Source organism: Heterocephalus glaber, unplaced genomic scaffold (genome assembly GCF_053883595.1).
Source record: "Heterocephalus glaber isolate CG9 unplaced genomic scaffold, H.glaber_assembly_v1.0 deba00000331, whole genome shotgun sequence".
NCBI classification, from domain to species: domain Eukaryota; kingdom Metazoa; phylum Chordata; class Mammalia; order Rodentia; family Bathyergidae; genus Heterocephalus; species Heterocephalus glaber.
Genome location: NW_028258142.1, coordinates 26,840,452 through 26,852,794, shown reverse-complemented (window position 1 = coordinate 26,852,794; position 12,343 = coordinate 26,840,452). Strand labels below are relative to the sequence as shown.

At 38.3% G+C, this 12,343-nt stretch overlaps 1 protein-coding gene across 10 annotated transcripts in view; it reads right to left on the bottom strand.

Moving 5' to 3' along the window:
* Positions 1-12,343, bottom strand: part of Ccdc68 (coiled-coil domain containing 68) — a 161,623-nt gene that overhangs the window by 20,721 nt on the left and 128,559 nt on the right. For all 10 annotated transcript variants that reach the window (XM_087192385.1, XM_087192371.1, XM_021239205.2 and 7 more), the window contains 2 exons: positions 6,764-6,869; positions 5,422-5,505 (listed from right to left, as the gene is read on the bottom strand). In XM_087192385.1, coding sequence (XP_087048511.1) covers positions 5,422-5,505; positions 6,764-6,869 — 190 coding nt within the window. The remainder of the gene's footprint in view (positions 1-5,421; positions 5,506-6,763; positions 6,870-12,343) is intronic.

Genomic DNA, 12,343 nt, shown 5'->3' with positions numbered 1-12,343 from the left:
TTTCAAACCAACACTGATTAAGAGAGATAAAGAAGGACACTACATCCTTGTAAAGGGAACAATCCAACAGGAAGAGATGACAATCATAAATATATATGCACCAAACACTAGTGCACCCAACTATATAAAACAAATACTAACGAACATTAAAAATCAAATAAGCACTAATACAATAGTAGTGGGGGACCTTAATACCCCACTGTCACAAATAGATAGATCAACTAGACAAAAAATAAGCAACGAAATACTAGAACTCAATCAAACTCTTGAACAAATGAACTTAACAGATGTTCACACAATGTTGCGCCCAACAAAATTAGAATACACATTCTTTTCAGCTGCACACCAGTCCATCTCCAAAATAGATCACAAACTTGCTCATGGAACATGTTTAAGTAAGTGCAAAGGAAATGAAGTTATCTCCTGTATATTATCAGACCATAGTGTGATAAAATGGAGATCAACAGTAAAAGAAACCGCAAGATTTTCTTAAACACATGGAAATTGAACAACACACATCTGAATAATCAATGGGTCACACAGAAAATTTAAAAAGAAATCAGACAGTTCCTACAATTAAATGACAATGACAATAAAAAATATCAGAATCTATGGGACACAATGAAAGCAGTCTTACAAGGGAAATTCATAGCAGTGAATATTCATATTACGAAAACAGAGCAAGCCCAATTAAACAACCTGATGCTGAAGCTCAAGCTTCTAAAAAAAGAGCAGTACAAACCCAAAGCTCATACAAGGGAGGAAATTATAAAGAAAATGTGTTTTTTTAATAAAACGGAGCCATAAAAAAGGAAAAATTAGAGACATTTATAGCTAAATGGACGCACATTGAGGCCATACTCTTAAGGGAAATAAATAGGACACACATGTGTAAATACCAAAGAGTTTCTCTAGTATGAGAAACTGAAAGTGTAAATAAGGACTAAAAGGTTTAATACATAATATGAAATAGGCAGAAAAGGGGCAAAGGGGAAGGGTAAGTGGGATGGGTAGGGGAAAGGAAAGAAGGGAATGAAATTAATATGAGAACATGAAAAAGTAAAAACAAAGTCTTTGTAAATAGGGAGGGATGGAGAGGTTGAAGGGAGGGCAGGGAAAGGGCGAAAAAATAAGAACCAAGAGAGATTATGTAAAAGTGCAAATTACCAATTATGAATGTCATTATATTATATACCTAAAATGTACCAATAAAATAAAATTTTTTTAAAAAAAGATCAGAGCAGAAATCAATGCAATGGAGACTAAGAGAACAATACAAAAAATCAATGAAGCCAAGAGTCGGTTCTTCGAAAAAATAAACAAAATTGGCAAACCCTTAGCCAACCTTATCGAAAAGAAGCAAGAAAAGCCCATATCCATGCAATTAGGAATGAAAAAGATGAAATTACAATGGACCCTGCAGAAATGTAGAGGATCATCAATACCTACTTCAAAAACCTATACTCCAATAAGATGGAAAACACAGAAGAAATGGACAGATTCCTAGATGCGTATGATTTACCAAAGTTGAACGAAGAAGACCTAAAAATTCTAAACAATTCAATATCAATCAATGAAATTGAAAACGTAATTAAAAGCTTACCAACTAAGAAAACCTCAGGTCCTGAATTCTACAAGAAATTTAGAGAGGAACTACTGCCACTACTGTTCAAACTCTTCAATGAAATTGAAAAGGAAGCAATACTCCCAAATTCATTCCTGGAAGCAAGCATCACCTTGATCCTCAAAGCAGAGAAAGACCCAACCAAAAAAGAGAACTATAGGCCAATCTCACTAATGAACATAGATGCAAAAATTCTTAATAAGATACTGGCAAATAGAATGCAAAAGATCATCAAGAAGATCACACATGCTGACCAAGTGGGATTCATCCCAAGGATACAGGGATGGTTCAACATACACAAAGCAATAAATGTAATACACTATATCAATAGAGTCAAGGAAAAAACCATGTGATCATCTCAACAGATGCAGAAAAAGCATTTGACAAAATCCAACATGGCTTTATGATAAAAACTCTCAAAAAAATTGGAACAGACGGTTTCTACCTCAATCTAATAAAAGCCACCTATGAAAAACCAACAGCCAATATCATACTAAATGGTCAAAAACTGAAATCCTTTACACTAAAATCAGGAACAAGACAAGGATGTCCACTATCACCACTCCTGTTCAATATAGTTTTGGAAACATTAGCCATGGCAATTAGACAAGAGAAAGAAATAAAAGGAACAAAGATAGGAAATGAAGAAGTCAAATTGTCCTTATTTGCAGATGACATGATACTCTATACAGAAGACCCAAAGAACTCCACCAAAAGTCTTCTAGACTTAATAACCAATTCAGTAAAGTAGCTGGATACAAAGCCAACACACAAAAATCAATAGCTTTCCTCTACACTAACAACAGACTCACTGAGACAGAAATAGGGTAAACAATATCTTTCACAATAGCATCCAAAAAAATGAAATACCTAGGAATCAACCTAACAAAAGAAATCAAAGACCTCTTCTCTGAAAATTATAGCACTCTGAAGAGATTGAAGATGATATCAGAAAATGGAAAGATATCACCTGCTCCTGGGTAGAAAGTATCAACAGTGAAAATGGCCATACTTCCAAAACTGCTATATAGATTCAATGCAATTCCAATTGAAATCCCAGCAGCATACTTCACAGACCTTGAGAAAACAATCCAAAAATTCATTTGGAACAAGAAGAGGCCCAGAATAGCAAAAGCAATTCTAGGTAACAGAGACATGGCAGGGGGTATCACAACCCCCAAGTTGAAACTATACTACAAAGCTATTGTGATAAAAACAGCATGGTAACGGCAAAGAAACAGACCTGAGGTCCAGTGGAACAGATTAGAAGATGCAGAAACAATGCCAGACACACTCAGCCACCTCATCTTTGACAAAGGAGCCAAACACCTTCACTGGAGGAAAGATAGCCTCTTTAATAAATGCTGCTGGAAAAACTGGGTTTCAACTTGCCAAAGATTAAAACTAGACCTATATCTCTCATCATGCACTAAACTAAAATTGAAATGGATTAAAGATCTAAATATTATAACAGAAACACTAAACTGGCTGGAAGAGAGATTAGGTAGAACTCTTGAAGACACTGGTGTAGGAAAAGATTTTATGAACAAAACCTCAGTTGCCCATGAACTAGCACAACCTACAAGTGGGATCTAAAGCTTTTGCACAGCAAGAGAAACCACCAACAGTGTGAATAGACAACCCACAATGTGGGAAAAAATTTTCACCAGCTGTCCCTCAGACAAAGGTCTACTTCTACAAAGAACTTAAAAAAATCAGGCCTCCCAAATTTAAAGACCCAATCCAAAATGGGCATCTGAAATGAACAGACATTTCGCAGACAAAGAAGTAGAAATAGCAAATAAACATGAAAAAATGCTCAACATCACTGGTCATTCAAGAGATGCAAATGAAAACAACGCTGAGATTCCACCTCACCCCAGAAAGAATGGCTGCTATCGTGAAATCATCCAATAACAAATGTTGACAAGGCTGTGGGGAAAGAGGAACACTGCTCCACTGAGGGCAGGAGTGTAGACTGGTGCAACCACTGTGGAAATCAGTATGGAGCTACTTCAAAGAACTAGGATTGGAAGTCCCATTTGACCCAGGTACTCCCCTGCTGGGTATCTTCCCCAAAGAATTAAAAGAATCATACCACAGTGATATGTGCACCCATGTTCTTAGCAGCATAATTCATGATAGCTAAAACTTGGAAGCAACCCAACTGCCCATCAACTGGGGACTGGATAAAGAAAATGTGAGGTTTCTTTTTTTACAAAATAGAGTATTACTCAGCCATAAAGAACAAGAAACTAGAGACATTTATAACTAAATGGATGCACATTGAGGTGATACTCTTAAGTGAAATAAATAGGATACACATGTGTAAATACTGAATAGTTTCTCTAGTGTGAGAAACTGAAAATGTAAATAAGGACTAAAAGTCATAACAGATAATGTGAAATAGAAAGAAAATGTGCAAAGGGGAAGGGGAAGTGCAATGTAGGGGAAAAGAAAGAAGGGAATGGGATTAATATGAGAAAATGAAAAACTGGAAACAAAGTCTTTGTAGATAGGGAAGAGTGGAGGAGTTGAAAGGAGGGCTAGGGAATGGGGAAAAAATAAGAACCAAGAGCGATTATGTAAAGGTGCAAATTTCCAGTGATGAATGTCATTATACTGTATACGTTAAATGCAGCAATAAAATTAATTTTTTTTAAAAAAAATATATAACCTTTATGTCATTATGATTGTTTATCTTCTGATTGGGAAATCAGGAAAAACATGGTGGTGAAAGGCCTGGAAAGACCACGTTCTGGGGGCACACTCATGATGCTCCTCTCCAGTCTAGGCTGGGGAGGAAACAAGTTCCAAAAGATGATACTGATTTCCAGTGAAAGTCAGAGCATCTCTGTCTTCCACAGGAAAGGCCAACACTAGCAGGTGGATACCAAGCAGGAAAACAATACCCTGAGGGGTAAAGTAGAAAGTACAACTGGGTCCTGGCAGTTGGGGATGAGCCATTTGGCAGAGACAAAGGGGTGGCACAGAAAGAATAGTGGAGCTGGAGGTGCCACAGATGCTCAGGGGTGTGCCAACCTTAACCCAGGCTTCACTGCACTTTTGTGAGGCAGGGACACACACAGCATAGGCAGCCACTGCAAGACAGGAAGGGAAATTAGAAAGCATTACATCAAGTTTTAAAACACTGAAAAGCAAGATAGTTGCAACAGACTTCTGAAAGTAAGCAAGCCCTGTGGTAAAACTTGGATGCCAGGACGGATGGGGATAAAGAAAGAGGAGAGAAGAGGACATCTCAGGCTGGGAAAGAAACATGTATGGGAACAAAGGCAGGAGACAGGAAGCCAGGCCACCTGGCTTGTGTGGGACCGACCTAGTAGGGGCCTTGACCAAGCTTTTAACTGAAAATCCATATTGGAAAAGGGCATCCTTTGTCTCACTAGGAGTGCTCTGGAAAATTTGGAAGAAATTTTACTATTATTTAATATCCATTTGATAAGTAATATTAATAACATTAATAATTTTAAAAATATAATATTTTAAATATGTAATAGTAATTCAAAATGATTGAAGAATTATTATAAGGACTTCCCCCAAGATAGATTTCTTGTGCAAAGAACATACACATACACACTCGTTAGAAAACACCTGTATATACTAACTGCACACACAGGTACACATAGACATGGTCCCATGCATTTATATGGACACACTCAGGTATAGTGCCATACAAGTACATAATCATATACAAGTACATGAACACACAGGCTCACTGATACACACATACGCGCACACACACACATACTGAAATGTACCATACATTCCCTTCTTACCTGGGCTTCAAGTATGTTGACCTTTTCTTTCAGATTTTCAATTCTTTTATCTTGTTCCTTTAAAGTATTTTTTAATCCTTCCATCTAAGAGTTAAAAAATGCAATTGGAATAATCTTGTCAGTCCACAGGGACTAGTTACTTAAATCAGAAATTGTACCACTTTCTGAGGTCAAATGATGTTCATCAAATAAAAACATGAAATCTCACAGCATTAACAGACTCAGCAGGCTCCAGAAAAACACAGACATAATTGGCACCTGGGGAGGAAAGCACTCCAACAGTGCTGTTACACATTTCAGTCTCTGGATAACCTGTTTACACCAAATTCAGCAGACCACATCCTGTGGAAAGCAGCATCAGTCATCCCTAGATCCCTAGGTGTTAATGGTTCCATCCCCCAAATGCACCTGCTGGTTGGCGTAAGGCAAGGTCCTGCCTGGCATGCACAGGCTCTTGGAGGAGGAGAACTTGTCAGCCAGCAGTGAGATGAGACAAGACTACTTTGCCAAGAGGCCACATGAAACTGAGGCGAGGGGTGAGGAGGCACAGAGTGGTGCTGGAAGAGAGGGCGCACCTGGATTCAAAGCCAGTTCTCACACCCAGCTCTGTCACTGCACACCCCCACGCCTCGGTTTCCTCATTTGTAAGATGAGAGAGTAGGATGCTCCCAAAGTCCCTCCAGGCTCTCAAATCCCCAAACTTCTCCACCTTTTGGTGAGATCACAGCCAAGCAAGTACAAATGCTACATTTATGTTAGGAGGGCACTGGAATGATTGGGAAAGGCTCCTTTAGAAAGCAAATGTCAAGTACAAAGTAAAAAACACTGAATAGAGGTCTGATTTTGAATACTCATCTGGAAGTAGATATTACATACTCATCCAGTCCACCATCTGGCTGGCTGCTGTCACCATTATCTCTTCTTTTTCACCTGTCAGCATGTTCCTAGAGAAGAGTCAAGCTATTTTCTACCCTAAAACACCTCCTTGATTAACTTATTATTTATGAGGTTATAAAACCCAGAAAACTTCTTACTCAGGAAGGGTATGACTCTCCTGATCTACAAATCCTTCCAGATAAGCGTGAGCAGTATTTGACTCAGAATACTTACATAAAAATCAGTGAACCACCTTAAAACAGGTAAACACAATATCCAAAACTGTCTTCATTGAGACTAGGACAGGCGTTGGTGATAGAGATAAGAGAAGGCAGTGAAGCCTGAGCCACAGTACATGAGAGACCTATTAGATATATCAGCAGGGAGGAAAGTCTCGTTACTTCTGAAGTCCAGACATGCAACTCTCATTTGGTGTTCACACAGTAACACATGTGATTAGTCTGACCTCCTGGATGATGCTGCGCAGGTTCTGATGCTGAGAATGAATCACAAACTGCAAATGCGAGATCTGCTCCTGGAGAATAGAAATCTCCATTTGAACATCCTGGCACCTAGGAACACAAAGGAAAAGAAGGAGGGAGAGAAAGCTTCGCTAACAGTCTGTACTCTTTCTGCTTCCCATGTAGCTAGGCCCTCCTCACATACCCCATGCTGTGGAATATGTGTGGGTAAGACCCAGCGTTCATGTCTCACACAAGATGCAATGAAAAGAAAACAGCCTACGACATGCTCAGGTAAGCACTTGAATGATAATATCAATTCCTGTCAAAACCTCCTCTGTGAGTCCCTCCATCAGGTAGCTTGGTCAAGTTGTATACCAGGTGAAGCACTTCCATATGTAACCTGTCTTGCCTGGCTTCCACAGATCTGGCACTCCTGAAAATTCACATGGCGATAGCAACACAAGAGCAGGAATGGACACTTTACATATATAGAAACCAAATTCCAATTATGCAGGTTTAGTATATGTTCTGGATTGCATGTGTTTATCTTCTACTTGAGGTTTTCTTTTTTTGGTGGAGGGAGCTTCCTACTTTGCATAATTCTACTATTTGTAAATAGGGAAAGGAAGAAAAATGAAAGATTATGTTTGAATCCACATAAAACATTGTGAGAAATGATGAATCAATAATTTTAGGTTATTCATACTTTTCCAAAGCTCCTTTAGGGTAATTAGAATTGATCATATAGCTTTTGACTGTTTCTCTTCTTGGTATAGTAGTTAAAAACCGTATGTATTGTGGCAAAACTACCAAGCTTGCGAACACTATGTTCCTGAGAAGTCACTCAACTTTTCTAAACTATAGCAGATACAGTGACAACTTTGCTTTTATTACCTTATGAGAGTAATGTATAGACCTAAAGAAATAAAATGTATGTGCTTTTTGAAAGTAATATGCATTTGCAAAGATATGTATCAGTATTATTTTGGCCTATTAAGGTTTTACAATTAGTATCCCTCAACCAATGTGGGCACAATTTTGTACTTTTATAGTCTTTACACATATTATAAAGATGATGGAAATGGAAATTCATACAACACTATAAAACATGTTCTCATTAGAAGAAAGTTATTAGTCTCCACTTGTTTCACATCATGTAATCAAACATTACTTCTCAAATTTAATAGGCATAAGGGATCTTGTTAATTCCAGATTTTGATGCAGAAGGGTGGTATAAGACTTGATATTCTACACTTATAACAAGCTGAGTGTTGCCATGATGTTTCTGGCCCAAAAATGATGCTTTGAGTAGTAGAGCACTAAGCCACTAAGGGTGCCTCAGTAGCTTTTAGTAATTAATATAGTCTCTCAAAGCCAAGCACTTTGAAGGCAACTTGCAAATTTTAGGACATTCTTTTAACTTTCTCCCTCTTTTGTTTTTTGAACGAGAGAGATTTAGAAAAGTTCAGCTCACTGTCAAAAAGATTAATTGCTACAAAACTATAGTACTCCTTGCACAAGTATAATGTCCAATTATGACCATTAGTATTGATTTATCCTTTATAATTAAACAATGTATGGTATACAGTACTGTAACATAATGCACATATAAGCAGAACAAGGTTCATTTTGTTCATAGCCTTAAAAATGATATAAATACTCATGATGGAAGGTTGAGAAAACAAATTATGGTGTATCCATGCAACTTCCCACAAAGAATGTAATCTTTATGTACTGCAAGCATGTAAAAACAAAAATTAATTAAAATAAAACAAATTCAAGTTCAGGAGTGGCTACTATAGCACTTCCCTAAATTAACATTAGGCTCTAATTATCCCTGGATTTAAGAATCAAAAGCCTCCTTGCCAAAGGCACAGAGTTTGAGCAGACTTCAGGACCTCCCATGGGTGACATTCAGAACAATGGGGTGGGGAACTCAGAACCTTCCAAAAAGAGACCAGACTTGGAGGTGTGCAAACATCCCCAGGAAAGAGAAAAGGGTCTACATCCCAGAAAATCTGAAGGAACAGGATCCTTGGGAGTCTGAGGAGATAAGCAACATGCAAGGGTTGGGGCTGAGACATCTGAGAATGATGCTCAGATGACTGGAGGGTAGAGTTGCTAAAAGCTTCAGAGAATGGGGACGTAGGGAGTCTTAGAAGAAAAAAACTCAGGCACCAGGAAAACTGAGTTAAGGACATGAGGATCAAAAACAGCATTAAAGTCTAATAGGAAGCCAGCCCATAGCTGGTGCTAAAATTCAAAATTGTTCCAAAAAGCAACAAAAAGAAGAAAGAACAATGATCTATTTAGTGGTCAGAATCAGGACTTTCCCCAGACATAACAAGCAAGAACATTAAGTGTGTTGTACAGGCAACCTGGCTTTCAATATGCATAAAATACAAAAAAATGTTAAAGGCAAGTATTCAAAATGGCTTTCATTGTGGCCCATAATCCAGAGCCCTGTAACAAAAGGGAAAACTGGTGGGTTGGAGGGGGTTACCAAAAATACCAAGCTCAGAATATTTTTCCATGAGTTTCTCGAAGGTATTAATAAAATTCATTATAAATAAATACAAATTTGAAATCTGTCTCAAGGTGGAATTATATCTAGAAACACTCTTGAAAACTCTGGGCTTTGGGGCTTCTCTTCATTAAGACACTAGAACAATGACGAAAAGACATTGTAGATAAACTCTACAGGTTGAATATTCCTTATCTCTTGCACTATATTAATCTTTCCATTAAGTCATTTAGTCATACTAAAGAGCTACACAAACCAAAGAGGAGGAAGGAAACATAATGAAGGACCAAGTCTGGAAAAAGACAGACCTCTTCTAAGCAATGTCTTCCTTCTAGGATTTATGCTCTGCGTCCCAGAGCTGTAAGAGAATTTTTTTATCAATTTGCTCCTCTACAATGCAATAGAATAAAAAATATAAAGTAAATCTTGAAATTAAAATATGACTGAAAAGCTTCAGCTTCAAAGGTACAGAAAACATACTTTTCTGGCTTCTTCCCAGTAGGTACAACTAAAATCTCTGCATGTTGTATGTAAACAAGCATAAGAAGACTCTGAAGCATGAAGAGAGGAGGCAGATGGTTTGGGATCCTGAGGTCCTAGGAAAATACAATGGTTAGTGCCCTGCATTTTCTTTTTACCTTATATATCCCAGCCTTGGAGCTGGACAAGGTAATAGCCCAGAATATCAGTGGTATCAGGAGAATGAGAGAGAGACGGGGGGGGGGGGAGAAGAAAAAGAAGACAATCTCTTTTAGGAAGGGAATTGAGAATTTTCTCTCAACTTATCACATTATCACAAAGGGACAGTGGTAAGAAGGCCATCTCTGGTTCTCTTTCTATTAGTGTTCACAGCATTCAGGAAAGAAAGTCATCCTATTGTTATGACTTAGATTTAGAATTTCTCCCCAAAGCCTCCTGTTTTCAGAGGTGGGGCTTTTGAAAGGTGATTGGATTATGGAGTGCTATACTCATCAGCAGGTTCATCCATGGTGAGGTCAACAGCTGAATGTGCTGTAAGGAGGTAGGATCTGGTCAGAAGAGGTGGGTCAGTGGGAGCATGGCCTGGATGGCTTTCTTTCCCTCCCTGGCTTCTCCCCTCTCTGTTTCCTGTCCACCATCATGTGGGCAGCCTCCTTCTACCCAGGCTTTCACCTTGCCATTTCTGCCTTGGAGCCAGACCACCATGGCTGTAACCATGAGCCAAAATAAACCTCTACTCTTTTAAGTTGTGGATATTGTGTATTGCATCTCAGCAATAAGGAAAGTGACTAAGATATCCATCTTTAGCAAAACTATGAAAGCAAATGGCTTTGCCTTTTTCTACTAATACAGGATGATGATGATTGTCAAGTTAGTACCTGACAGGAAGCCTACCCTTAATCTTTATACTGGCTGATGTTTGCCAAAGGCTTGGTGGCGAAAACTTAAGTTCATGGAGGGCCATCTCTCCAGCTCTTCCTCAGGATGCTCTTTGAGTCAACTTACACTATCAGAAGGCAGCATTATTGGCCTGGGCCACATTGCCCTCTGTCTTCACTGTTATAATTGGCTTTGTTTGAATTGTTCTTGGGTATTATGCTTTCCTTTTTTAGAAGATGTTCTGATGTACAGACTTTGTGCCTATTATGATTTAATTAAGACATTATTCAAGATTTTCTTTTTTTTTTTTCACCCCCCAGTACTGGGGATTGAACTCAGGACCTTCAGCTTGCAAGGCAGGCATGGCACCACTGAGCTACATCCCAGCCCCAACATTTTCTTTGTGAACATATCCTGGACAATTTTCTTTCTGATCATATGAACATATTACAAAGCACTGCGCTCCTCCCAAAGAACTTGTTGGTTTTAGTTATGCAGACATTGTACATTACAAAGTAATACTAAGTTCTTTTTTGGACTGACTACTAGAAAATTCAAAATTTAGGCAGTTGTCCATTGTGAATACATCTGTAGCATCCTATGGTATATATTTTGTAGACTTCACATATAAAATATCTGTTCAGGCCTCACTATACATTTTATTTCCAATTTAAGGAATCATGACATAGTTTATTTCGTTTTTATAAACCACCTTAAATTTTCTTGGAACCCAGGATACATAATATACGACTTGTGAATTCTTAAGTAATATAAATCTTACCCTATTTATAAAATTCCAAGAAACAACTTTTTAATGTCTTTACAAAATACCCTTATTACCAGGGATTCATGCACTTACACGAATAAAGATTTCAAAAGAAATAAAAAGAGCTAGGTACTAAGATAAAAGAAGAAGGGAGTAAAAGTGGCAATTGAAATGTGTATGCCCCAAATGCTGCTTCTGGGCACACTACACTACCCAGGCATTAGAAATGTGAGTAACTCTACACAGAATTCCAACTTGTGAGAAGACAGTGAGGTTGTGGTTCTGTGAAGCTTTGAAAAAATACAGTAATACTAATCTATAGGGACTCAAAAGATTGCCTGCGTCTAGGATCTAATGTTTCTTTGGGCTTCTCCTGAGTATGGAAATTGCTAAATGTGAGTTCCCAGGGGAATCACAACCATGAGAATAGAAGAGGTCAAGATTTCACCATTCCCAGCCAAATCAAGATGAAAAATCAGCATATATGTAGGTGTAACTCCATTCACATTTCAACAAAACATTTATCTTTTTATTGTGCATCAAAATCTTCTCCATTGTTACTTCCAGTGACAACATCAAAAGAGTAGCTTGAAAGTACCCCCTCAAACCACCACAGTTCAGTGTACAATTTACACAGAATAATGTGTTTGACCAGAAACCTGGGCTTCAAGACAAAAGTCTTTCCTTCTCTGAGGAGTTTGCCAGATCCAAGCAACTCCCACCTAAATGAAGGAACCAATACTGCTTATTTTTACATCTCCCAAATGTGCGTTCCCCAAAATCTAAATCTAAAACAAGACTGTGTGTATGTGTCTATGATATAGCAGGGCAGAGGGACAAGTTGGGAAACAGCTTCCGGCCCATCATCATACAGGAGAGTGAGGAAACCCATCGGAGAGGCCTTCAGAGGTCTCCAGAAATGCAAGAAAGGAG